This window comes from Canis aureus, chromosome 11 (assembly GCF_053574225.1).
Source record: "Canis aureus isolate CA01 chromosome 11, VMU_Caureus_v.1.0, whole genome shotgun sequence".
NCBI classification, from domain to species: domain Eukaryota; kingdom Metazoa; phylum Chordata; class Mammalia; order Carnivora; family Canidae; genus Canis; species Canis aureus.
Window position 1 is genome coordinate 13,768,631 of NC_135621.1, and position 27,522 is coordinate 13,796,152.

Genomic DNA, 27,522 nt, shown 5'->3' on the forward strand with positions numbered 1-27,522 from the left:
TGGCCCAGGGGGCGGCACCAGGCGGCCGCGGCGCGCGCCGGCCGGGCCCCGCCCCCTGCGGTGGAGCGTGTGCCGTCATTTCCGGCTTCTCTTCCCTCCGGTCCCGGGCGTGAGCCGTGAGGGGCGAGCGCGTGTGCCGAAGCCGCGGAACCATGGTGAGTCTGGCCCCGCGGCCCTGCCCAAGCCCCCCGCCGCCCCCCGCCCCCCGCCGCCCCTCGCGTCCGCCCTCCCGTCGCCGCAGGCTCCTCGTGTCCGTCCCGCGAGGCCGCCCGCCGCGCATGGCGCGGGCCGCCGGCCGAGCCCTCCGTCGCTCCCGGCGCGGGGGGCGGTGGGGGGTGCGGGCTTCGGTGCCGCGTCTCGGGCGGGCTCGGCTGCTCCCCGGGCCCGACGCCCCGGGCTCAGCCGCGCGGAGAAGCTTCTAGTGCCCGGGGCGGGCTGGCGCGGCAGGCCCCGCCCTCCTCGGCGGGGCGGGGCGTGGAGCCGCGGGCGCAGATGGAGGCTCCTGCCTACCTCGGCCTCAAAGCCACCTTAACCCTTTTTTTTTTTTTTTTTAAAGATTTATTTATTTATTTAGTCATGATAGACACAGAGAGAGAGAGTCGGAGAAGCAGGCTCCACGCAGGAGCCCGACCTGGGCCTCGATCCCGTGACCCCGGGGTCACGCCCTGGGCCCAAAGCAGGCGCCAAACCGCTGAGCCACCCAGGGATCCCCAAGCCTTTTAAAAAAAAAAAAAAATTATTTGTTGATTAAAGCAGAGACACAGGCGGACGGAGAAGCAGGCTCCCCACTGGGAGCCCGACGCGGGACTCGATCCTGGGACCCCGGGGTCACGGCCCGGGCCGCGGCGGCGCTAGGGCTGCCCCGTGTTCAGCCTGCACAGCCCTCCTCCGCGCTGTGATGTTTACCCGGAGGGCGAGCGCCCGCAGATCCCCTCGTTCACACAGCTTTGCAGCCCCTCGTCCCCGCTTCCGCAGACCTCCGCCCCGGGGTGATGCACAACGTCATTTGCTGGGAGAAGTGCGAAGTGCGCTTCTGCCGTGAACTGACCTCCTCTTAAATGCCTACACGTATTTCTAGCAGGAATGCATCAATACGCGTTAAATATTGGTATTCAAGCTGATTGTTGATTTTTTTTCTTCTTCTTCTTTCAGGCGTCCCTTTCCCTCGCACCTGTGAACATCTTCAAGGCTGGAGCTGATGAAGAGAGAGCGGAGACGGCTCGGCTGGTAAGCTTTCTCCCATTCTCTAAAAGTCTTGCTGTTGCACTTTACGAATTTTCAGACTGTAAGATTGATTTTTACTTCTAATTTCTTTATCTTTTTTTTTTTTTAATTATTCCAGTCGTCTTTTATTGGTGCCATTGCTATTGGAGACTTGGTGAAGAGCACCCTAGGACCTAAGGGCATGGTAAGGACAACAAGGAATCCGTATGGTTCGATGCTGCTTGAGACCCGTTGTTGGAAATCTATTTAAGAACTCCCTCTTGGGGGGATCCCTGGGTGGCACAGAGGTTTGGCGCCTGCCTTTGGCCCAGGTCTCGATCCTGGAGACCCAGGATCGAATCCCATGTCAGGCTCCCGGTGCATGGAGCCTGCTTCTCCCTCTGCCTGTGTCTCTGCCTCTCTCTCTCTCTCTTTCTGTGTGTGACTATCATAAATAAATAAAAATTAAAAAAAATTTTTTTTTGAGATTTTATTTATTCATTAGAGAGGCAGAGACACAGGCAGAGGGAGAAGCAGCCTCCATGCAGGGAGCCTCATGTGGGACTTGATCCCAGGACTTCAGGATCATGCCTTGAGCTAAAGGCAGATGCTTAGCCACTGAGCTACCCACGCGTCCCTCTGGGGATGCTTTTTAAACTTCAAAATTAACTTTTATATATGTTAAGACATGGATAGGTTCTCTTTCCTAAAAATCAGAACAGTACTGATACAACTAAAGCCCCTTAGACCACCATCTTCAATCCCTTCTCCAGTGACAACCATTCTTCTATCTGGGTGTAAATGTTCCCAATAGATTTAGGCGCCTATTATGTGTTTTGTTACATGTATTCTTTAAAGATACTACTTTGTGTACTTTTTCTGTAGGTTTTTTTAAAAAAATATTTTATTTATTCATGAGAGAGAGAGAGGCAGCCTCCACGCAGGGAGCCCAACGTGGGACTCAATCCCAGGTCTCCAGGTTCAGGTTCTGGGCTGAAGGTGGTGCTAAGCTGCTGAGCCACCCGGGCTGCCCCTTTTCTGTAGGTTTTAAGAAAATCCTTTTTAGTATAGATAATCTGTATTTTCTATTTATTAAACCACATTGAGGGACACTTAGTTTGTTTCCATTGTTTTTGCTATTGCGGTGCTGAAACAACCTGGTTAATGTCTCCTTGTTTGAGTGTTTTTGGGGACAAACACCAGGGTTTGCTTACAGAGTGCACTGGAAAAATTTGGATTTTTGCCAAATTGCCATCCAGAGTATTTACACGTTAGCAGAATATGAGAGTACTGATTGACCCATACATTGTTCCAGATGTGTTTGTATCTTAACTTGAATCAAATCTGTTCCTTTTAGGATAAAATTCTATTAAGCAGTGGACGAGATGCTTCCCTTATGGTAACTAATGATGGTGCAACTATTCTAAAAAACATCGGTGTGGACAATCCAGCAGCTAAAGTTTTAGTTGGTAAGTCTGAAAGTGATAAAGTTTTTTTTACCATTTTTAAAACACATTTTTTTTTTATTTATTTTTTAAAAGATTTTATTTATTTACTCATGAGAGACGGAGAGAGGCAGAGACACAGGCAGAGGGAGAAGCAGGCTCCATGCACGGAGCCCTATGCGGGACTCGATCCCAGGACCCCAGGATCACGCCCTGAGCCGAAGGCAGGTGCTAAACCACTGAGCCACCTGGGCGCCCCTGAAATGATTTTTAACTAGGCTTTATTGACTACTTTTCAGTTAATTGATGTCCAATTTTTAATTACTACCATTAGTAAACTAAAAGCTTCTGAAGTGCCATGCAATTAATAATAAAACATTTCTAGGCTGAGAATCTCTAAAGAGTTTGTCCAGTGAGGAAACCTAGATAAGTGAGATTGAGGTTAGTAGTCAATATGTTTGGAGAATTAGGTAAGCTATGGAGAAGTAATTCAGAATGCATTTATATGAAATATAAATGAGTTACGAACTAGTTTCTTACTTCTAGATATGTCAAGGGTTCAAGATGATGAAGTTGGTGATGGTACTACCTCTGTTACTGTGCTAGCAGCAGAATTACTAAGGGTAAGGGTATCTGAGCAACTTTAACCTCATTTTACTGTTTTTTGCTCTTGTATCAGAAGTAGTTGAGTTCTTTCTGTGTGTTTTCTATTGAATGTTTTCCACCGTTTATTAATAGGAAGCAGAAACTTTGATTGCAAAAAAGATTCACCCACAGACCATCATTGCGGGTTGGAGAGAAGCCACAAAGGCAGCAAGACAGGCTCTGTTGAATTCTGCAGTTGATCATGGGTCAGTATACCAAAATAATACTGTTTTAAACTTTTAACATTTTTTTCAAAATGATGCTCGATGCAGGAAGTTTGGAGAATAGTGAAGAGCATACAGAAACATGACCCTGTTGCCTCATCCTGTCCCAATAACAAAACATCCCCACATTACACTCCAGAATGTAAAATCACAAAAAAACAAAACACAGAGTCATTGTGTAGAGGGTTTTTTAGCTTCTAACTAATTGAATAATAAGCATATTTCTGAATGTTAATATTTTCTTCAATATTTTAACAGGTAAACATTTGATTATAGTGTAGTTTATCTATCTAGAGTTGGAGATCTGTATTTTGATAAATTTAAGATTTACGATAACAGTTGTGACAAACCTCTTAACCAGAAAAATGTTTCAGGAAGTGTAATTGTTGGGTTCAAATGTATATGTGTATTTTAAGACATTTTTATTTACAAATAATTCTCTAGAAAACCTTTATTTTTCACTCTCGATAATCTGTATAGCATCTGTATAGCAATACTCATTTATCCGTGTTCTTGAAGCATTTGGTATTATTTTGTCTGCTTGTGTTTCTATTTTGGTGTGCTGCCAGATTGGTGGGGAAGGTGTAGTATCCTTTAATTGTGCGTTTCTTGATTGCTGGTGAACTTTAATTCTTTTGCCAAAGCTTAGAGCCCTGACTGAGGTGAAATTATCTTTTGACAAGTATTTGGATGAATTTTGAAGAAAAAAATAGGACTGATATCTTTGGAGAAGCATTTTAAAAACAGGCATGAGTCTTTTTGCTTTTTTTTTTTTTCTTTCTTTTAGTTCTGACGAAGTTAAGTTCCGTCAAGATTTAATGAACATTGCGGGAACAACATTGTCCTCAAAACTTCTTACTCATCACAAAGACCACTTTACTCAGTTAGCCGTAGAAGCTGTTCTCAGACTGAAAGGTTCTGGTAATCTGGAGGCAATTCATGTCATCAAGAAGCTAGGAGGAAGTCTGGCAGATTCCTATTTAGATGAAGGTATGTGTGTGTTGAATATGGGAAAACAGGCTTTCGTCAGGTGTTGAAGGATAAATAGTGAATCTTTTTAGCTCGTTGGGACTAGTGACACTTTACAAAGCCAGAAAAGTCTTGAAGGGTACAAATCATATTGCAACCGTTTTTGTCTTTTTAATCCGCTTCTCATACTTAACTGTGTGCTTCATTTCACACCATGCCAGCATTTCTTTGATAATCTCAAAGGTTTCACTTTATACCTTGAAGTTCTTGCAGTCTCTAGTAAAGAAATTACAGTTTTAATAAAAGCTATTCTGAAATGGCACTTTTTCCAGGAAGTTTGTGTAAGTCGTATCATTTAGCTGGTAGGTATTGAAGTTTTAGTTCTTGGTTTTCTTAAAAAGTAATAAATGTTTTAGCAACTACAATTTCCTTAGTAATAACATATTTTGTTCTTACAGTATGAATTTTTCAAAATACCTTTATTTTATTTTATTTTTTTTTTAATTTTTTCTTAATTTTTTTATTTATTTACGATAGTCACAGAGAGAGAGAGAGAGAGGCAGAGACACAGGCAGAGGGAGAAGCAGGCTCCATGCACCAGGGAGCCCGACGTGGGATTCGATCCCGGGTCTCCAGGATCGCGCCCTGGGCGAAAGGCAGGCTCCAAACCGCTGCGCCACCCAGGGATCCCTCAAAATACCTTTAATTTAAATTCAGCTAGCTAATGTAGTACACCATTAGTTTCATTTGCAGTGTTCAGTAATTTCTCAGTTGCATATGACATGTAGCGCCTATCATATCACGTGCCTTGCTCAATGCCCATCACCCAGCTACCCCATCCCCCTACCCCGAAACATCTTTATATTGTATTTATCAAATGTGTAAGCATTCTCTTCTATAGAGGAGAAACAGCTTTACCAGTGATTTGTCTCCAGATCTTAACTGTATGTTATTTGTCTCTATTTCAAGGGAGTAACAATTCTGAAAATACTCTTGTTGAATTTATATGCAAGGGCGGTGTAGCATTTTTAATAGGGGCTAATGGTGAGGAAAGGTGATGAAAACAGGATAGCTACCATTTTTGAGTGTTCTGTACAAGTATTCTAATACAAATTTTGCTTAAAATGTCGTTTATTGCTCATGGTATCGATTCCAGTGATTGAGAATTAGGTTCATCTGAATAGAGCAGAAAACTCAAGATGGTAATGGCTTAAAAAGGTGAAAGTTATGTGTGCATCTAAAGGAAGCCTGGAAAGAGAATTCCAAATCACAGGCCCATAGGCTGGAAACTAGAATCTTTGCCAGTGGTGATAACTCTTGTTTTACACATGAATAGCTAAGGTTAATTTGTCCAAGGTTGCACACATAGAGCCTGTAAGCAGCATGGACATGATTGGGGCTAGGTTTGTCTGACTCCATTGTACATGCGCTTTTTTCTTTTCTTTTTTAAAATTTTATCACCAGCCTCAGTTCTTTAAAAAGTTTAGTATCTCTAGCAATACCTTGTTTTCCTGAATCTTCACCATTTTTCTTTTGGGTTGGTTTTAAGCTAATGAAAGTGGACTTAGTAGCTTTATATTACAATCCACAACTGCATATTTTGTTACATGTGAAACAAGTTTCAAAATACTATGTTTATTCTTAATATTTGTGCTGTGCCCTTAAGATTTCCACCTGCTAAATTGATTTTTATGATCACTTGCTTTAGTGAAAAGCTTTATAGGTTCTAGGAGTTTGGGAATTGGACTTAAATGTGTTCTTTGAAAGAGTAACTTAATAAAGCAGACATAAAGATTTATCAACATATTTTTGAAGTATTACAACATTCTATTGTAGGCTTTCTGTTGGATAAAAAAATTGGAGTAAATCAACCAAAGCGAATTGAAAATGCTAAAATTCTCATTGCAAATACTGGTATGGATACAGACAAAATAAAGGTACGTTCACTATGTTTCTTGGAATTCTAATTACTAGCTGCTTTATAAACTCAGGCTCAAAATGAGTTGCGCTAAAAAAACCTAGAACATATATGAATGTATTCAAATATGTCGTTTTAGTGTATTTACATAAAAATGTTTTTGCTGTGGGACTCTTAAAAGTAAAGAAAGTGATCCTACTGTTTATGCTTTTCTTTGTCTTAGATATTTGGTTCCAGAGTAAGAGTTGATTCTACAGCAAAGGTTGCTGAAATAGAACATGCCGAAAAGGAAAAAATGAAGGAGAAAGTTGAACGTATTCTTAAGCATGGGATAAATTGCTTTATTAACAGGTCTGTATGCGCTTTTGCTAACAATATTTGTAATAATCTAATAAATGGTTTTTGTCTGCAAAGACGGAAATACTTCATATTAGTGACATGTTGTTAGGAACTTTTTTTTTTTTTTTTTTTAAATAGAATTTTATAACGGCATTTGCATCACAATGATGGTACTGTTTTATGTTAATATACTTAATAAGCTTTGTTACATTAGTAAGTTTTCTGCTCTGGCAGTTATATTTTAGTCTTGGGCTATAGTATACATATAGTAGTAGAGAGATTTTTTTTTTGATACTTTTTTTTTTTCCCCAAAGATTTTATTTACTTATTAGAGACAGAGGCAGAGACACAGGCAGAGAGGGAGAAACAGGTTCCACGCAGGGAGCCCAATGTGAGACTCGCTCCCTGGACCCAGGGATCATGACCTGAGCCACCCAGACGTCCCTGGTGAAGAGATTCAATTCCATATTAAGTGGTGGGAGTTTGAAGTAGCCAAAAACCAGTAGCAAAGGAATAAAACAAGAACGAAGAGATGAAAAGTAATAGTTTTAGGTCTTTTTTTTTGTATGAAAGTATGTGTAAACTGTGAACTTTTAATTGTTAGTATCTAAAGTGTGTGTAGATTTTTGTTTTCCCCCAAAGGCAATAGAAAAGTTTTTTCAGTAAAACTAGAAAAGACTATAAAAAGTCATGACTCTTAAAAAAAAAAAAAAAAATTCTATCCACTCCAGTGGTCTGAGGCAGCATAACACGGAATCCGTGTCCAGGAGGTAGGCACTCACTCACAGCTTTCTTCCATGCCTCTCTGGCCAGCTTCCTTCCATCTTTGAGTCCTTGATGTTACGGGACCACATACCCAGGATCCAACGGTAGTGAGTGCCACCTCGCAGTAGGGTCTAGAGTAGGCAGTAGAGGAGTCCGGTACTCACCATGTCGCCCTTTTGCTCCAGAAGCCCAGGCTGGAGTTTGGGTAGAAAGTCTTCTAATTGCTTCCAGGTTCAGGCGGCCTGAACCCACTGCTTTGAACTATTTGCTCATTCCTATCTCAGGGTCTCTGTCTAATTTTCTCTACTTAAATCCTTTGGATTGTTTTAAATGGTGAAAAGACCAAGAGAAACAGCATATTCCTAGCAATAAAATGGCAGTGGTTAACTTTGACAGTTAATATTTGATGGAAAATCAAATATTTGCAGGGAGGGGCAAAGAGAATCCTAAGCAGGCTGCATGCCCAGTGTGGAGCCTCATGTGGGGCTCTATCCCACAGCCATGAAATCATGACCTGAGCTGAAATCAAGAGTTGGGGGCTTAACTGAGCCAACCAGAGGAGACCCTTACACTGATTATTTGTTTAAAAATTTTTTTTAAGTTCTAAACTTCTAAATGTGTCCTTTTTACTCCTATTATAAAAATAACATGCTCATTTTGGGAGATAAAATAGGAACAATCTGAGGTCTAACCTTCCTGAAATTTTTATTAAGCCGACTTGTGTGTGTATGTGTGGTTTCTAATTCCAGTTTTTCACTTAGTTGTGAACATAGGCCTTTATAACTTGCCTTTTTTTGTTTTTTTTGACTTAACAGTATAAATTTTTACTTAAAATATCAAGCTTTCATAATTGGTAAATTGTGATTTGCACAAACACATTCCTGATAGACATTGAGTCATTGGCAGGTTTTGCTGTTGATTGTAAAAATTTTTATACATCCCTTCATTAAAGATTTTTAACATTTAAATTCATTTTCTTACTGTAGAGCCTCCGAAGTGGAATTAAAGCATGTGAGCATTGATAGGTTTTTGATGGATTTCTGTTACATTGCTTTTCAGGATTATGGTCCGGTTTATCCTGTCAATAGCAATATAAAAAAAACTATCTGTTTGCAGTGCTATTGCAGTTAAGTTATATAATTTATGAATTACTGCATAGGGAAGATAGGGGATTTCTAATTTGTATTTCCTTATTGGTAAGGAAAAAATGGTTCCATGTTTTTTAGCCTTGTGAAGTAACAATTTTGAACATTTTTATTTATAGGCAGTTAATTTACAATTACCCTGAACAGCTCTTTGGTGCTGCTGGTGTTATGGCTATCGAACATGCAGATTTTGCAGGTGTGGAACGCCTAGCTCTTGTTACAGGTAGGAGAAAAAAGACATTAATTTCGAACATTAATCACTCTTGGATTTATTGAATGTTAATATATGTAATTTACACTGTTCAGAGTACAAAGACATACTTTTTAAGGAACTTGAGAATATCTTCATTATTCTCAGAAACAGTTTTTTGACATCCTTAGATAACCAAATTATCTGCCATGTTTGCTATAGCTATAGGTAACTTTTTGTTGCATTGTTTTAAAGATAATAGGTCTTTTCTCACAAACGCACAGGACCAGTGTTCTACCCCTAGTCTAAAACTAAACCTTAAGGACTAAGTTTTATCTAGTTTATTCATTTGTTTATTTCTAGTGCTGAGTCTCAAATGCTTTGTGCCCTTTGCAGTAAGTTATAATAGTAACGTTTACTGAACACTTGACTGTGTCAGAGAGTGTGGGTCCAGTGCTTAAACATTATTTCTGTTAACTTTTTTAAATTTGTGGAAGTAATGTTGAACTACATGTGAAACAATCCAGCAATGAATAATGAAAAGTTAGTATAGTGTGATACACTCCAATAGAGGTATGAGTTTGAAAATCCCAGTTGTGTGGAATAGAAATTTGTTTAAAAGTAAGATAATGTCTGACATCAAAATGACAACGAGCAACTTGACTTTTTATTGTAGTAGTAGTTTTTAAAATAACCACTAAGTAGCCCTTGAAAGACTACGTTTTGCAGCCTTTATTCTCTAATTTTCAGGGCTTTGAAAATGAATGAATGGGTTGGAAAGTTGGTTTGGGATCCTGCAATGAGAATTAAGAAGAGGGTTTTGAGATATAAAATCAGTTTTCGAGTGCCATGAGTATTAGAAGTATGCTAATTATTATTAAGGGTAGAATTGGTTTCATTTCAGAGTAACTTCTTAATCCGCTCTTAATATTTTGAGAAGTGTGGTCTTCTGACCTAAAAAGAGATGTTTTTCCTTTAATTACTTTGAAGAGAGGTTACTTTAATTAAAGTTCTTTAAGAGCCATTAGGGGGGCAGCCTGGGTGGCTCAGTGGTTTAGCGCCACCTTCAGTCCAGGGCATGATCCTGGAGAACTGGGATCGAGTCCCACATTTCTCCCTCTGCCTGTGTCTCTGCCTCTCTCTTTCTCTGTAACTCTCATGAATAAATAAATAAAATCTTTTTTAAAAAAAGCCATTAACGTACTTCGAGTTTTTTTTCTTAAGATTTTATTTTTATTTATTTATTCATGATTGAGAGAAGCAGGCTCCCTGCAGGGGAGGGTGCCCGATGTGGGACTCAATCCTGGAAATCCAGGACTGTGACCTGAGCTGAGCGCAGACACTCAACCACTGAGCCACCCAGGCATCCCCATACTTAAAGAGTTCTTTAAGAGCCATTACATATCTATCACTTGCTTAAGGTGATAAAATTTACGGGGTAATTTCTCCTTTAAGGCAAAAAATTAAAAGATACGACATAAGAAATAAACGTTAATGATAGCACATTCATGGGATAAGTTTGATATCGACTTGATACATTGCCACATACACTCAGAAGAAAATTCACTGCGCCAAGCACAACCAAATGCAACGTTAACCCTGTGGTTCCTCCCATTCTTAACTTGTGTGTTGTCAAGATGTGTGAAGTTGGCTCTCGTAATGTCTAGAAATATTTTCTCAGATGTGGCTAAGTGAAAATTCTCATCAGCCAAATTAGTCTCATTTTGGGGGTGTGGTGTCCCAAATATCTTGCGTCTCACATCTAGAACACATAGCAGGCTCAGGTGCAGACCAGTCAAGCTTCAGCTGTACAGATGAGTATAAATCAGCTGAGTTGGAAAGATCTGAGTCTTTTTAATAAATTTTCTGTAAATTAGATGTCAAGTATCAGTAATTCAGACTTAACAGTAAGGAGTATGAAAAGGGTTGGTTGATGATGATAGAGGGAATCTGCTTTATTAAAAGAGTAATAAACTTAGAGAAAAGGATTTTAAGATGGAAACAACTTTTACAGTTAAAACCAGAAAAGGAAATGGCTGAACCTTTCAGTTTACACCAGGGAAGATGGAAGGAAAATAGGAATAGAAATAAGACGCAATAAAATATATTTAGTTTTTGTTTTAAAAGATTTTATTTATTTGAGCGAGTACATGGGAGAGGAGCTGCTGAGGGAGAGGGACAAGTGGACTCCACACTGAGTGCGAGCCTGACACACCACTCTATCTCATGACCCTGAGATCATAACCTGAGCCAAAACCAAGAGTTGGATGCTTAACCGACTGAGCCACACAGGCGCCCCAAGATACATTTACTTTTTTGACACCTCATGAGGTTTGCTCTGGGAAATTCTTAATATAGGTCTCCCCTTTTTCTAAGTCTTACAGGGGCTTTCTGAGATTTCAGTTGATGATTAGCAGGTTTCTGATACTCTAAGCAGTTTCTAATGTCTACATCTGTTGACGTAATGAACTAGTCAAATACTTTCATATTTTGGGAAATTGGATCATGAGGGTACTAGTCGTCTAGACCAGATTCAACAGAGAATCTGAATTTAAATTCAGGCTTAACAGTAAATGTTAAAATCCCAGTTTAAGCTTATGGAAATAGAGTATGCACAGGTAAGTCTGAAAACAGAGTACTTGGATTTGAATCCCAGCTTCACCATGTTTTTGTTTGAGCTATGTAACCTTGAATGAGAAGCTAAGTATCTCTTTGCCTCAATTTTATTATTTTGTATCGGGTAATACCTCTCATGAGAATTTTTGTATAAAGATTAGTCAATTTATATGAAGTGCTTAAAAGAGTGCTTGGTATATAGTAAGCAGTCAACTTAAATGTGTTCATTAGTTCTTGTTAGAAAACAAATTTTAAACATGTGCGTTTAACTAACATATGTTCATGTTCATAGGTGGTGAAATTGCCTCTACCTTTGACCACCCAGAACTAGTGAAGCTTGGAAGTTGCAAGCTTATTGAGGAAGTCATGATTGGAGAAGATAAACTTATCCACTTTTCTGGGGTAGCCCTTGGTAAGTGATTATGTAGATCCTGATTTAGGTTCCTAAATCTTTGATAGGCTCGATTGAATTTAAAAGAAATAGTTATTATGTTTAGTGGAATGTGATGTGTCTTAATTCTTGAGAAGCATAGGATGCATGTTAATTTCAGTCTCTTGAGGTCAGATTCATGTTAACCTTGCCTTTGTGAACAGTGTGTATTCAACATGATTGTTTTCTAGATAATTTAGAATTACTGTGAACATGGATTATTAGCAAAAAAGAATGTATAACAGCCGAGGACATGTTCATTTTTAAATCAAGTAGTAATCATAACCAGTATCTGCATAAATAGAAGACAAACTCTTTACTGTTATGTAACTAAGTATTCACGGTGACCTAAGAATATTATTTTTTAACTTCAGGTGAAGCTTGTACCATTGTTCTGCGTGGTGCCACTCAACAGATTTTAGATGAAGCAGAAAGATCTTTGCATGATGCTCTTTGTGTTCTTGCCCAAACTGTGAAGGATTCTAGAACAGTGTATGGAGGAGGTAAGTGTTTTAAAAGTATTAAACCATGTTTTATAAAGACAGTGAATGTTTTGGCTATAATGATATGATATATATAGTGCATTTATACTTAATTTTAAAATATTTTACATGTTTGAAGGAAAATCAGTAATTGAGTTTGTTGGAGATACCTAAACATCATATTTTACTGGAATTTCATTTTAATCTGAAGGCTGTTCTGAGATGCTGATGGCTCATGCTGTGACACAGCTTGCCAGTAGAACACCAGGCAAAGAAGCTGTTGCGATGGAGTCTTATGCTAAAGCACTGAGAATGGTAAGTTGATAAAGAGATCTGAATTTATAAATTTTGTGAGTGTTGATGGTTTTTTAAATGAATACATTTTTCTGTTTTGGACACACTTGTGTTTTTGGCTTTAAGAAAAAACTGTTCACACTGCTTAAATTTGATTCTGTAGTTTATCTTTATGATGAGTAGTAATTACAAAGGGAACAATTTTACGTTGCATATAAATGTATGATTTTTAAAAGTCCTAGGTGGAAGTAAATGACAAATGGTTACCATTTGTCTTTTTCACTTTATAGCTGCCAACTATCATAGCTGATAACGCAGGCTACGACAGTGCAGACCTGGTGGCCCAGCTGCGAGCTGCCCACAGTGAAGGCAACACAACTGCTGGCCTGGGTAAGAAGTCGGTTAGAACCCTGTAATAAGTAAGGGTAATAACAAATTTTTTTTTTTTTTTTAAGATGAATTCTGGTAACCATAGAGAAGATTCCTGTGGTGCTTGCCTCTGTAACCATTACATATCTTAGGAGAATGTTTAACTTCCTATTTTCAGCACTCTCAGGAGTGTTCTTCATAAGGGGTTATAGAGTTAGTTAGAAGACTTGTAATTAGTTTACTATGTGGTGGCTAGGATTTAAATACATAAATAGTACTAATATCCTGAAATAAATGTAAACTTTGTTAAGTTTCTTAGAGTATAATCAACATTAAATCCTAATCTCACTGGGAAACTTATTAAGAGATGAGACATTCTTGAGTGCAGATCTTTTTTTTTTTTTTTTCAGATCTTTGATACATAGATAAAAGTGACCAAAGAGGTAGATTTAATAATTCAAATAGAAAAATTTCCCAGTCAACTGTCCAAGACATAGGAGCAGTCATAGAGGATAGATAATTCTGCACCGGAGAAGAGAGAGCTAATGAATAATAACTGTCAAAAAGTCAAGTATTGCATTCTCCTAAAAGGAAAAGTAAATGGCTTTTGAATTCTCTTCCAGTTCTTAAGAATCCATGGTAATTAGTGATGAGCGCATTTTTTGCAGTAATTTTATATATACGCGTGTACATATATACACACATACATGCGTGTATATAGATAAAAACAGGGGACAGCTGGGTGGCTCGAGGGTTGGGCACCTGCCTTCTGCCCGGGGCGTGATCCTGGATTCCCGGGATTGAGTCCTGCATCGGGCTCCCTGCATAGGGCCTGCTTTCTCTGCCTATGTCTCTGCCTCTCTCCCTCTTTGTCTCTCATGAATAAGTAAATAAAAATAAAAAAAATAAAACAGGTGATTGGGTTTTCTGTGTAAAATTTCCATTACCTGACCTAGTTGTCTTCCATTAATACAGATGATCCAATAATTGACATTTTCATTTTCTAAAAGGCTTGAGTTAGGTTGATGAAATTTCTCTAACAAATTGGGTAGTGTGGTCTTGTAATCTCATTTTTCATAACAAGATTAATTTTATTTGTTGTATATCATTAGGGATATTTTTGTTAAATTTAGTTAAAACTGTAGTTGTTTAGTACATTACTTTCTCTCTTCAGATATGAAGGAAGGTACCATCGGAGATATGGCAGTACTGGGTATAACAGAAAGTTTCCAAGTGAAGCGACAAGTTCTTTTGAGTGCAGCTGAAGCAGCAGAGGTGATTCTGCGTGTGGACAACATTATCAAAGCAGCACCAAGGTATTGTAGCATTTTAATGAACAGTTTTTAGGAAGCAACAAATAGATGATTGTATTTGGTAATTGTAGTTGATAGAAAAAGGCATTTCTGCGTAGCTAAAATGTTATGCATGTTATTTAAAATACGTAGTCACAACTCTTAGATTTAAGGCAGAAAAGCTTAGGAGGAGAGAGGTATGGGTGACATAGAGGAGCTCACAGGATTGAAAGGTCACATCAAGAGCCAGGCTTGAAAAGGTCAAAACCAGATTGGGAGTGAAGGGCTGTAGTAGTAAGAACAAATGTCTTTTCACCAGGCTGAGTCTGCAGGCTCCATGCTGGGATCCCGATGCGGGACTCGATCCCGAGACTCCAGGATCGCGCCTTGGGCCAAAGTCAGGCGCTAAACCGCTGAGCCACCTAGGATCACCGCAGTTAATAATTTTAATTGTTCTTACTAGTAGTTATTAAAAACGTTAATTTTGCCTGTTCAGTGGCCGCGGTTCAGGGATATGGGTGGGGAGCACGGTGGCTTGTACCAGTAGATACAGGTAAGGTTGGTGAGAAGAGTTGGTAAAAGATTTTGAAGTAGAGCCAGCGAAGTTTGATTATGGTTTGGATATAAGGTGTGAGAGGAAAGGGAATGAAGGCTCATCCAAGGTTTTTCTTGGAGAAGTGAGAATTTCTCTTATCTCAGATGCAGAAGACTTTGGGAAGGAGGGTGGGGGTGTCAGACTTGGACATTTGAGCTTTCCATTGTGAAAGCAGTTGGGTAGTTGAGTCTGTAGTTTAGGAGAGAAGTTTGAGGTGTGATTGCTAAGTTTAGGAGTTGTCAGCCTACATGTGGCATTCAAAGCCGTGAGACTGATTGTGTCCCCAAGAGAGGGAATGTAGCTAAAGGAAGAAAGCGATTTTAAGCACTGAACACTTGAGAGCTCCAGTAGTAAGTTTAGGAAGATTCAGAGCAACTGACAGAGGACACTAAAAAGGAACATAAAAGTATGGATAAAGGATAATTATTAAAACTGGGTAATGGATACATGGGGGTTCTTTATACAATCTCTGTATGTTTGAAATTTTCCATAATACAGAATTTGAAAGGTTGGGGGTGTGGGTGCCACTGAGGTAGGAGGAAGACCAGGAAATGTGTGTCTCAAAAGCCAAATGAAAAAGTGCTTAAGGGTGGGGAGTGATCACCACGGTGATAAGAATAAGTAAGATAAAGCCTGAAAATTGACCTTAAAGATTGATTTAGCAAAGAGGCCGTTGGTATTTTTAACAAGCAGTTTTGTGGAGTGGAGAGGACAAGTCTAAATTAGGTTCAACAGAGGCCAGGGGAAGAATTGGAGGAAATGTATGTATAAACTGCTTTCTCAGGGAGTCTCTTGTGAATGGGAGCTAGAGGATATGGGTCTCTACAGTGAGCATTCAGTGCTGTCGGTGGGAGTGATCTCTGGGGGTGATGGATGCAGGGGGGGGGGCAGCCCGCTGAGTGGCTGCGAGGAGGAATGGGAGAACAGGAGGAGGGCTTGGTTTTAGATGGGAGCACGGAGAGTTCGTTTCTGGAACAGGAGAGTAGGAGGAGCACTATGAGATTGCACCTTAAATGGACTCTGTCACAAGGATTCTCTGTGCGGAACCCGGTAGCGCCCACTTCAGTGGCTTTCTTCCTGTGAATGGCAGCTGTTCTGTTACTATCAGAAGAAGGAAAGAGGAGAAAATAGCGATTTGGACATAGAGAGAAAAGGGGAAATGGTATTTAAATCTACTGTGGTATAGTGGAAGGAAAACTGGGCTGAAAAATCTGAAGATTCTCTGGTCCTGGTACTATGATAGGGTAGGGTAATGAGGAGTGCTCGTGTTTTGGAATGGAACATTGGTGAGGGAAGGAGAAGTTGAGAGTTTTCTTAGAATTATGCCAGCAAGTTGGTTAAGTATGGTTGTTTGCTCTTGTTTGGGTTTTTTTTTTTTAAGATTTTTAAAAATTTATTTATTCATGAGAGACAGGGAGGCAGAGACAACAGGCAGAGGGAGAAACAGGCTCCTTGTGGGGAACCTGATAGCAGGACTCGATCCCAGGACCCTGGGATCACAACCGGAGCCAAAGGCAGATGCTCAACTGCTAAGCCACCCAGGTGCCCCATATCCTGTCCTTAAGCAAAATGATAGCAAAAGGAAACTGGTCTATCAGGTTTTCTGGGTTGGCGGCAAGGTCTGCCACCCACTCATTGCAGTGACTTGGTACCCTCAGCCACATTTGAAGTACACACGATAATACCTCGTTTGAGCTGATGTCACTGTATGTATGTATGTATGTATGTGTTTATTTATTTATTTATTTATTTATGTTTTGTTTATTTATTCATGAGAGACAGAGACACAGGCAGAGGGAGAAGCAGGCTCCTTGGGTGGAGCCCGATGCGGGACTCGATCCCAGGACTCTAGGATCACGCCCTGGGCGGAAGGCAGGCACTAAACCGCTGAGCCACCCAGGCATCCTAGCTGTCACTGTTTTAGTGGTTTAAGTCTTTATTAAATTTGGTAGACGCTCTCAGTAATTTGCAGTAAAGAAACATTGAGTAATTGTGTTTAACTCCACCTTCTCAAACATACTGGACTCTGGGGACTCTTCATATTTTACCTCCAGGGGACTTGTTTTCCCGGAGTTGACCTGTGACAGCTGCTGGAGAACTTTTTCTGTTACCGATGTTTTTCAGCGTCCTGTAGTCATCCCATAAAACTTCAGAGTTAAAGATCTTTTAAGGTTTTTAAAATGTTTATTCATGAGAGACACAGAGAGAGGGGCAGAGGAAGAAGCAGGCTCCCTGCAAGGAACCCGATGCGAAACTCGATCCCGGACCCTGGGATCACGCCCTGAGCTGCAGGCAGACGCTCAAACACTGAGCCACCCGGGTGTCCTGAAGATCTTTTTCTGTATGGTCCCAGTATGCTGCTCTTTGGATCTGTTTGTATGCTTTTTCTGCTTCTCTAGAATGATTGTTGTACTTGCCTCTAGAAGCAGTGCTTACATAGGCACTAAGTAAAAAAATTCTCTAGTACACCTGCCATGCCACCTTCTTGAGAGATTCATTATTTTCTCACCAGAGAATAAAAGTTTAAAATCTCAGATGTATGTGAAAGGCATTGTCGATATACTTGAGTGAGTTGTCTGACCCTTTTCTAGCTTATTTGCTGGCATTTGTTTTCATTCGTTTAGGATAGTGATCCAGAGATGTTCATCTAGATGCCCAAAGCCTTGTCATTTTACAACTTCTGGTTAAGAGTAAACTGTCTTTGTCTTTGATTTAGTAAAATGACTAACACATTAGTTGAAAACATGAATTAGCCTTTTTTGGGAAGAACGTGTATTTGTTAAGTTGTTTAGAGAAGTTGAGAATTGTTAAATATCTATAGGTCTTCACAGTCCACAGATTTTGTAATGGCTTCTTACTAATACAGTAATAATTGAGGGATGTTAGTTACGAGGTAGAAACATCCTTGTTATAGGGAATCGGTTTTAATGGTTTGAGGATTCCAGATGGGTTTGTATTTAATGTAAACCTTTGGTTACAGTCCTGCTTTTCAGTTTTACCATTGCGTTTTTCTTAAGTGTCTGTTTTATAATACTTGCAGGAAACGTGTCCCTGATCACCACCCCTGTTAAACATTCCCATGTGCTGTTGAGCTCTGGACCAGTTAGTTCATAGCAAAGGTGTGTTTGAAAGACTTCGACCTCTCAAAGAAGACTGTGGAATCGAAGTTTATCTGTGGCTCTTATATCCTTAAGTTTGGACGTATAACTGACCTTCTATTTTAACATGGGTCTAATTTATTTGCTGTTTCATTTTCCATAAGATTCAGATGATTTAAAAGTTTGTTTCTCATACTGTGCATCAAAATAAAAATTTGAACGATTAATTGTTCTTATCTTAGTGGTTTGTATCATTTCTTTTTTTTTTTTTGTATCATTTCTAATTATTTAATGGGAACAAACGATTATACTCTATGGAGTTGTTTGGTTTAACTAATGATTGACCTTATATGTTTTTGAAATAACGATCTTGTCCAGTCCAAGTTAGATGTGATAAATACAGGTTACTCTCTTGGTTTGTAATTGTATATAACCTTTGTTAGTGTTTAATTTTGTTTAGTAAAAGTATCTTAAAGGTTTAGTTCTCCATTTTGGGTAGTCTAAATACTGTTCTCTTACATAGAAGAAAATAATTATGGATTCTGTTCAAGTTTGAAGGGGTCCTGTTTTAAAAGTCGTTTGTTACAAGCTGCTTCTCAAGCATCTTTGATGCTTTAAAAAGGCAATATTCTCTTAAAATGGATGTGGTTAGATTTAAGCATTGTTGATTGTTGTGTTAGGGTTTATTGTTTTTGGCAAATGGATTCGAGAGTGATAAAGATAGGCATGTAAAGTTAATGGTTTAAAGGTGAATTTAGATTCAGAGATTATTCATCAGTGTATAGGAGAATGCCCAAGAAATGAGAGAAAGCCCAGCAGTAGGTTGGTTGAGGTTTTATAGGGTACCTCTGCTACCTTAATGGGGAGACATTTTATTCCCATAGAGCAAAAAGGTTTTCTAAGAAACATGGATAAAACGACCTGTTTGGTTGTGTTTGTTTTTCTAAGGTAGGCGCCACATGGGGCTTGAACCCTTGACCTTAAGATCAAGAAGTCGCATGCTCTACCGGCTGAGTCAGCCAGGCACCCCCGTCCTGTTTTGTTTTTGTCTGAAAAGTTTGTCTTAACATTGTAGTATAACTTTGGTAGAAGCTGTTAAAACTGGGGAAACTTGGTTTTCTTTGCGATATTAGTATATGTCCTCCAACATTCACAAAAAGGAGAAACTTTTCCTGAGATGATCAAAAAGAATTGTACTGAATTTTTTTTAAGTACTTTATCACATCATAACATCCGTTTTCATCCCCACACCTGAGATGGAACAGGTGAACTTGTCACGACCAAGAAAACTTATAAAGGTTTCAGTAGAAGTGGGTTTGAACATCTGTCCTGAGTACTAAATAGCTGGAGTAAGATCTTACTTACAAGGATGCTTGAGCATGTTCTCTCCAGTGATCTTAAGTAAGCATTCATCTAAAAAGAGGTAGAGACATGGCATCTTCATTGTCACATCCAAGATACTCCCTTCTTTGAATTCATATCCTTTGAAGCCCTTATTACGCTGTTGCCATAAACCTAGACTATCTCAAGTTCACAAATTTTAATGTCTAAATGTAAATACCAAGCTAGGCCTCATTCCTATAACAGTTTTAGAATAGAGTTCCTTATAACTCAGAAATCGTAGGTACGGAAGCAGCGAGTTTTTCACAAAACTTTTGTGCCATGGAATTAGAGGTTTAGAATGTGTGTTAACAGTAGCTACATGAAAGATTGTGTGCTTAGGATCTTTAGGTGGCCTTCAGTTTTTCTTTGAAGGAAAATCTGTATCCTGTTTCTTCTCCTTTTCCTGTCCTCAAGCCAGGATCCATTCTTTGGCTGCTCGGAGGCCATCGGCCCATTTTTCTCGCTGACTGCCTCTCAGCTGCCTGTGGTGGAACTGCAGGGGCAGTGGCAGGATCTGGGATAGGGAATCCCTCCTTCCTGCTTGTGTTGTCTCTGGAAATGGCTGCACCCCTGTGAGACCTGTCACTAGACTTTGACAGCCCCTTTTTTCATGCCTTTTAGCTCTTATTAGATTAGGGTGACATTTCTGTTCCCTGTTCCTCTAACCTTATGGTGATGACTGCTGCTCTTAACATTCCTATCTGGTTGTCTGGGTACTATCTTGATTCCCCACCCCCACCTCCCCAGTCTTATCTAGTAATAGGTCCTCTGTTAAGGTCTCTCCTTATGAACTGTGGGATGAATGCATTTTCCTGCCAGGACCTTGACTGATAAAAGTCAACAGAATACTCTTGTGCAGAGTCCTTTTCTAAAGTCTGCCTTGTTTTGTACCTACTCCAGTGTATTAGGACATCAACAGAAGTGTAAAGAGGACTTGACTTTTTTTTTTTTTTTTTTTTTTTTACTTTTTAAAATCAGAATTACTATGGAACATTTCATATTGTCAAAATGAATAAGAACAAACAAGTTCGGGTTTTTCTTTTTTTCCTTTTCTTTCTCAGTAGGCTCATTGCCTGGCGTGGAGCCCAGTACTGTGCTCAAACTCAACCCTGAGATCAGGAGTCAGATGCTTAACCAACTGAGCCACCCAGGCGCCCATCAGATTTATTATTTATTTGCGGGGGGGCAGATTTATTTTTAAATTGAGCAGCACCTAACACCTCTTTCAAAGGGGTATTAAAACGATTATATGAATTGATTTACACAAGACCTGAAGGCAGTACCTGACCAACAGTGGTGTTCAAAAGTGTCAGTCTGTCCCCTAACCCTGTGGGCTCAGTGCATGATCACATCTCCAAAAATCCGATAACCTGGTAGTATTGCAGTAGACAACTGATGATCCAAAGGTAAATTTCTGCTTCCTGTTCTCTTCTCCAGAAGTAGTCCAGAAAGGAAGAAAAGCCTGTAAACTTAATTTTTTCAATAGCATTAATACCCCTTCTACGGTGGTGAGATTACAAGGTATATATATACAGTGACAAAGGGGTAGAAAGTCCTGTCTAGCAGACACACAGCCATGTCTTTAGTCCTGTGACTCTTGCCTCTCATGGTACATGGGTTTACTGTCAAGGAACAGTCTCACATTTTCAAGTACTTTGGTGATTTTGCAGATTCTAAAGTAATGTAGGAAAAGGGCAAAGTATATTCATTTAGAAATTTAAAAATAAATCCTTGGTAATCATGTTGGTGTGTTTTCCCTAAGGATAAGCCAGAAACATTTCTCACTGCATTGTTCTAGTTCTTCAAGACCACAGATGCTGAAAATTTTACCAAGACAGAAAAGGCCTTTTTGTCCCATTGTCCTCATATTTTTGCCTTCAGGCAAGGAGTTCTGCTTGTGAGTAGAAGTACTGTGCTGCATGGTACAATACTTAGTAAAGGAACATGTTACGTAAATATTAGCTGTCACCTGCCAGGCACTGTTCTTTGCAAATTTTGCACAGTAACTTGGTTAATCCTTACAGTGCCCTTGGGAGTGGAAATTTACCATTTTACTGATGAATAACAAACTGAGGTGCAGAGATGATAAATGACCAGTTAATGGCAAAGCTGGGATTTGAACTCCCATAGTGAGGAAGGCTCAGCCATCATACTACACTGCTTCTAAGTTACTGTATAGTTGATAACGTGCTTTTAGTTAAAATTTGTAGTTGATTTTTAGGGCATAAGCCCACCTTTTTTTTTTTTTTTTTTTTTTTCAGATTTATTTATTTTAGATAGGGGCAGAGGGAGAAAGAATCTTTAAGCAGAGCCTTGTTGAGCGCAGAGCCCTGGCATGAGGCTCCATCTCAACCCATGAGATCATGACCTGAGCTGAAACCAAGAGCTGGATGCTCAACTGATTGAGCCACCCAGGCGCCACCCCCGCTATTTTAAATGTGAAATTGCAAACTGTTAGTGATGTTCCTTTTTTTTTTTTTAAGTAGGCTCCAATGCAAAGCTTGAACTCACTACCCTGAGATCAAGACCTACGCTGAGATTAAGAGTAGGACTTAACCAATTGAGCCACCCAGGCACCCCCATGATGTTGCATTTGGGGACAAAAGAAAACTTGGTTCATTTCCATAAAATCCATGTTACAGATTTTAGTGCCTGGGTGGCTCAGTGAGATGGGTGTCCAACTGTTGGTTTCCACTAAAGTTGTGATCTCAGGATTGTGTTGGGCTCCACACTCATCAGGGAATCTGCTTAGGATTCTCTTTTCTGCCGCTCCCGCCTCATGCGTGTATATGCGAATGCTCTCTTTCAAATCTTAAAAAATTGGAAAGAGATTTTTCTCTGCTGCATCGCATTTTGGGTTTCAGTGCTTCATTTCCCCCATTTTTAACTTTCTATTATGAAAACGGGGTTTTTCAAATGTTAATATGCTTTACATGAAAAAAAATAATATGCTTTACATGGTTACTTAATAAAACATTGAAATCCTATAGTGAAAACATTTTTGGATAGCAGAGTCAGTGGTGAACACTTTATTGTTTGAGAAATGTTTGTTCCATATTATTTTAGAAAACCCCTTGACTGTGTGCCAAATGTTTATAATTTGACATTTGATTCAGACCACTTAGCTTAGTTGGCTTCACTCTGTTTCATGGCTGTAGCTTATCGGTGTGTGGGAAAAGGTGGACCCGTTATTAATCTTGGGAAGAGGAAGACAGGGTCAAAAAAAGTCCAATCCATCTATAAAGCTGAGTGTAGATACAGCTCAGAAGGCAGTTCTGTTGGCATAAGGTTCCTAGCATCAACCGAGTGCAGTTTCTTTCCAGTCAGGCTTGCGAAAAGAAACTATAAATCCTGGCTGCCTAATGGGAATCTGGAGTCGTTACTAAAGGAGTTAACTATTTGACAACCTATTACATCCATGATTAAAGGGACCTGTTGGCAGTCTAATCGCTGGGTTGCAGATACTCCACAGACTGGGAGGTAGCAGTAGAGATTGTGATAAGGAACTGTTTCTTCCTCTGGTTTAGCAAGAAGTATTTATAGTAGGAAAGCATACGAAAATAGTCTGCTTACAGTGTCATTTTAGAACCAAACTTTGCTGGATTAAGATGCTTTATGGCAAAAGTAACTGTAAAAGCTACACACACACACAAAATAAAAGCTACACACACATTGTTTTAGTTATGATGACATGTTTTGTGTCCCTGGCGGAAAGGTCCAAGATCATAAAGGACTGTATTACTAAATCACCCGCCGACAGCAGTATATTGAAGGTTGATGTATTTGTGGAAAGAGGAAAAGGTCGTTAATTTACACATTTAAAAACATGGCCAAAATATCTAAGCTCTACACTGACCATCAAAAGACCCAATCTATGAAAATCAAACCAAATCACAACAAAGGTTGGGAGGCTTGAGGCTGGAGGCAGAAGCGCCCTATGTACACCACAACCCGCAACTCCGATTTCCAGACGCTCAAGTAGACCTTTTTCACCTACTACCTTTATCCTAATACGGTTCTGGAAATGTGGTTTCCCTACACGAAGGGATTCAGCTCAGCTCGGCTTCGTTAACGTGAAGCAGGGGCCTCTGCTCTACGGAGGCAGGCAGGTCACAGCAGGTTTGATCATAGCGGGACCACGCTGCCACTGAGGCCTTCTGCTTTCTGCAGGCTTCCTGGCATTGTAGGAACAGTAAGCATTGGAGGGCAGACCTCGGGCCAGGCCCCGGAGGGAGAGCAAGCTAAATCAGTATGCGCCGCCGGCAAGTGGCAAGTGGCAGCCCGACCACCAGGAGGCCTTTTCATCAGGGTCTTCGCGGTCACTGAACGGCCGGGGAGAAGCTCCGTCAGCCTGACTGTACAGGCGTCCTTCGTACGTGGCCTGAATTGGTAATACTTTCAGATCACATTTGGCCATTCATAGAAACCCAGTATAACCCGCAGAGGGGCTGGAGCAGGGCCACCAGAACTCCGGTGAATCCCTAATAAATACCTTCTTTGAGGAGTTCATGAGCTTCGTGACCTGCCGCTTCTGGACAGCGGAGGACAAGACGTCCCAGGCCTTCTTGCTCTTCAGTGTCCCACGATACCTGTTTGGCCAGGCCGACTTTCTTGCAGAGAAGTTCTGCTCCCCGTAGCACGCAGCTGTTGCTCACAAACGTCCACTCCTTGGTGCAGTTGAGGCCTTTCCTCCGCCCCTGCTGGCAGAGGCCCCCCGCGGCCCAGAGCAAGCCCCTGCGCCCCACATGGAGGTCTCGGGAAGGTGCCTGGACCTCCGTCCTTGGCCTTGACCCACACGGAAGCCTGTCAGGAGCCAGGAGGAAGCAGCAGAGATGGCAGGACAGGTGCCTCTCCCTCCTGGCTGTCCTCCTGGGTCAAGGCGTAGCGTCTGGCCTTCCTCGGGTCGGGCTCCGGCGTCTCCTCGGCCCACCTCCCCACGCGGCGCACACCTTTGGCCACCCTGGGCGCGTTCCTGCAAGGGTTGTGGTCGTAGATGACCAGCTTCAGGCCGGACAGGTGGGCCAGGCTGGGGAAGTGACGGATGCTGTTCCTGTCCACGTCGATGACCTCCAGGAAGGGCATGTGCAGCAGCACGGCGGGGAAGTCGGTGAGCAGGTTGCCCGAGAGCCAGATGGTCCGCAGCTCCCGCAGGCGCTGCAGCCGGCCCGGCAGGCCGCGCAGGCCGTTGGAGCCGGCGTGCAGGGTCCTGAGGACCGCCAGCTCGCACACCACGTCGGGCAGCCGGCCCAGGCAGTTGGCCTCGATCCACAGGGTGCGGAGGCTCTGCAGCCGGCTCAGCTCGGCGGGCAGGCCGCAGAGCTTGTTGTTGCCCAGGTAGAGGATGCAGAGCTGCTGCAGCGTACACACCGCTTGGGGCAGAGCCTTGAAGTCGTTGAAATCCAGGGCCAGGATCTGCAGGTTCTGCAGCTGCGCCAGCTCGGGGGGCAGGCTGCTGAGGCGGTTGTCGCTCAGGTAGAGCTTGGCCAGCTCCCGGAAGGAGCACACGTGCGCCGGGAGGCGGCGGAGCTGCCGGCCGCTCAGGTCCACCGTCTTGTCGGGCGGCATGTCCCGCGGGTCTCTGGCCCCGGAGCCCCGGCAGCAGTCGGCGGGGACGCAGGCCGCCAGGGCCCTGAGGGCGTCGCCCATGGCCGCCCGTGCTGAGGCCACCCTCCTCCCCCGTTATAACCGGGCGGCTCCCGTCAGCACCGCGGGGTGCTCGTGACAGCCCCCTGAGTGCTGGGTGACAGGCGCGACACGCGGGCTGGGCCGCCCAGGCCAGCCTCACGTACTCGCTCTCAGGGACCTGAGCCCCAGCCGCCTTTATCTACATTTTTTTTTTTTGGATTGTTCCTTTCAAGCTGAAAATAGCACCACTCTTTTTTACCAACGATAAACCATTTGGCCGATACGTGACGGTGTGACGGAGGAAAGCGGCCTGTTCCCCAGGGCTGAGTACTGTGCCCACGCTCATGCGTATCCCCCAGCCTTTGTGCCCCCAAGTCACCAGTTTATCTTAAAAAATTCGTTTACCCCGCTGGGGAGTCTAACCTTTATAACGTATGGATGTATTTTTGTGTGTTTGCAGGTATCTACGCAATTATGTTAACCACCCGTGTTCCGTTATGCCGAGGCACCGTAAGTGTAAACAGCCTCCGCTGGGGCCCTGGGAGCCTGCAGCTCTGCTCGTACAGGCGGAGCGAGCACCCCGCCACCGTGGGCCTGAGCACGCGCGGGCCCTCACGCGTGTCTTGGGGTCACGGACACGCATCTTTCAGGGCCTTTCCCTTGATAGCGCCCTTCCTCCCCCGTGGATCTGAAGCAGTGCACGTGCTCAGCCAGGGAATAGTTTTCCACAGTTTCACAGTTTGCCTTTTGACAAAGGACAAGGAGAAAAGCAGGAGAGAGAGGAGAGGGACGCCAGGCTCCTGAAGGATGTATTTCTACGGTGCGTCTGCACGGAGCCTGGGGTAGTGGCCAACCGAAGGTTTGTGCTCCTCTTCCACAGTGTCGAGCCGTAGGGAGCAGCTGTCCGGCCCCGACATTTCCTGGTGCCAGCCTCGGGCACAAGGGTCCTTGCCAGCGGGATGTGGGCACAAGTGACACGCGTCTCCTCTAGGCCTGGCTCATGTAGAACCAAGCTTGCCTTCCTCCACTCCCACCCCGTCTGCCTGCCGGATGGCAACACCGCAGGGTGACCTTAGACGCCCCCGTGTGGAAGTCACACGTTGAAGCCGGCACGGCCTCGGTCACCCCGGATCCCCAAATAGGCGCCAGGATCGGAACACGTCTCCTGTTATCACCAACTGGATTTAGATAGATGAGAAATAAACCTCACTCCGGTTAAGGCACCCAGCTCTGAGAGCGTCTGTATCTGTCACAGTATCTTAATATGAATAAATAGAGCAGTTGTTGAAAATAAGTAGGTAAATCTACACCGACCGATATGCGAAGATATTCAGGGTAAATGAATGAAGTCGGGGGGCGGGGAGGCACGAGCCCATCTGTGAAAGAAATAAGTACAGATCCCTGTATATATGCGTAAAAGCTCTCCGAGACATAACTCTGGGGAGTCTTTGCCCGAAGGTTTGGGGGAGATAGGAATCCTGACCTTTCCGTCCTTCTGCAGGTGCCCTCTTGGACTGTTTGAATGGCTTTTTTCTAAGTTACATTTATTATATTTTTTTTTAAGATTTTAAAAAATTTATCCATGAGAGACACAGGCAGAGGAGAAGCAGGTGCCACTCAGGGAGCCCGACGTGGGACTGGATCCTGGGTCTCCAGGATCATGCCCTGGGCTGAAGGAGGTGCTAAGCCGCTGAGCCACCCAGGCTGCCCTAAATTACATTGATTTTATTTTATTTATTTTATTATATTATTATTATTATTATTTTATTTATTTATTTATTTATTTATTTATTTATTTATTTATTTATTTTTTTATTTTTTTAAAATTACATTGATTTTAAACCTGTTTTAAAACAGTCCATCAGCCTGCTTGCCATTCGGCTGGTTGGGAGGGCTGCTGGGGGAGCCTGGGCCACGGTTGCCTCCTGCAGGGCCTCTACTGCTCAGGTGCTCGTGGGAGACTGAGCGGAGCCCAGAAGGGCTCCCTGGTGAGTGGCCGCTGTGCCGGGCTGCGGGCTGCGCGCGAGGCAGGTGGTGCAGGCCCGCTGCCCGGCTTCCCTCCCGGTCCCCTCCCCGCCGGCGGCGGGACGTCCTTGGGCTTTCTGCGCTTCGGAGGTCAAAGGCTGTTCTCTCGGGCCTCCTTGCCTTGTGGATTCGGCCTCTAGTAACCAGCCGGGGCCTGGGCCTGGGCTTTGCCTCCGTATTCACCCGGGCCCCGGTGACCACAGCTGGTCCTCAGGCAGCTGCCTGGTTGCGCCTGGAAAAACCGAGAACGCTGACCGCTACCGGTTAGTGTTTGTAACTGATTTGCTAGGTGCTAAGCACTGGGCCAGGTGCTCTGCGTGTACTGGCTCTTCTCAGAACACCTGCCACGTAAATCTCTTTTTTCTAGCAAGTACTTACTTAGAGTGTGTGCGAGCGGGGGACGTGGAGCCCATCGGGGCTCGATCCACGACCCTGAGATCATGACCTGAGCCAAGATCAGGAGCCGCAGG

The 27,522-nt window shown here is 42.4% G+C and overlaps 2 protein-coding genes across 4 annotated transcripts; one reads left to right on the forward strand and one right to left on the reverse strand.

Annotated features, from left to right (window-relative positions):
- CCT2 (chaperonin containing TCP1 subunit 2) lies at positions 1-26,254 on the forward strand. 3 transcript variants are annotated; one of them, XM_077913790.1, is made up of 17 exons: positions 1-155; positions 1,153-1,227; positions 1,343-1,408; positions 2,561-2,672; positions 3,195-3,271; positions 3,387-3,499; positions 4,305-4,507; positions 6,323-6,423; positions 6,628-6,755; positions 8,773-8,876; positions 11,752-11,871; positions 12,264-12,392; positions 12,583-12,686; positions 12,956-13,055; positions 14,209-14,350; positions 25,488-25,537; positions 25,908-26,254. In XM_077913790.1, the coding sequence occupies exons 1-17, from the start codon at positions 153-155 to the stop codon at positions 26,000-26,002; spliced, it is 1,722 nt and encodes a 573-aa protein (XP_077769916.1). In that variant the 5' UTR covers positions 1-152; the 3' UTR covers positions 26,003-26,254. The 3 variants fall into 3 exon arrangements, with proteins under 3 accessions (XP_077769916.1, XP_077769918.1, XP_077769917.1); XM_077913792.1 differs by lacking the exon at positions 25,488-25,537 and having other exon boundaries at positions 2-155; XM_077913791.1 differs by lacking the exons at positions 25,488-25,537; positions 25,908-26,254 and adding an exon at positions 17,962-18,246 and having other exon boundaries at positions 2-155.
- LRRC10 (leucine rich repeat containing 10) lies at positions 22,417-25,093 on the reverse strand. Its single transcript, XM_077913801.1, has one exon. It carries the CDS (start codon positions 25,046-25,048, stop codon positions 24,209-24,211), a length of 840 nt encoding a protein of 279 aa, XP_077769927.1. The 5' UTR covers positions 25,049-25,093; the 3' UTR covers positions 22,417-24,208.
- Positions 26,255-27,522: the final 1,268 nt, after the last annotated feature.

Coding starts and splice junctions, on each gene's coding strand:
- CCT2 (XM_077913790.1), top strand. Junction 2,673..3,194: donor AGCAGCTAAAGTTTTAGTTG/GTAAGTCTGAAA, acceptor TCTTACTTCTAG/ATATGTCAAGGGTTCAAGAT. Junction 12,393..12,582: donor TAGAACAGTGTATGGAGGAG/GTAAGTGTTTTA, acceptor TTTAATCTGAAG/GCTGTTCTGAGATGCTGATG.
- LRRC10 (XM_077913801.1), bottom strand. CDS start 25,048: ATGGGCGACGCCCTCAGGGCCCTGGCGGCCTGCGTCCCCGCCGACTGC.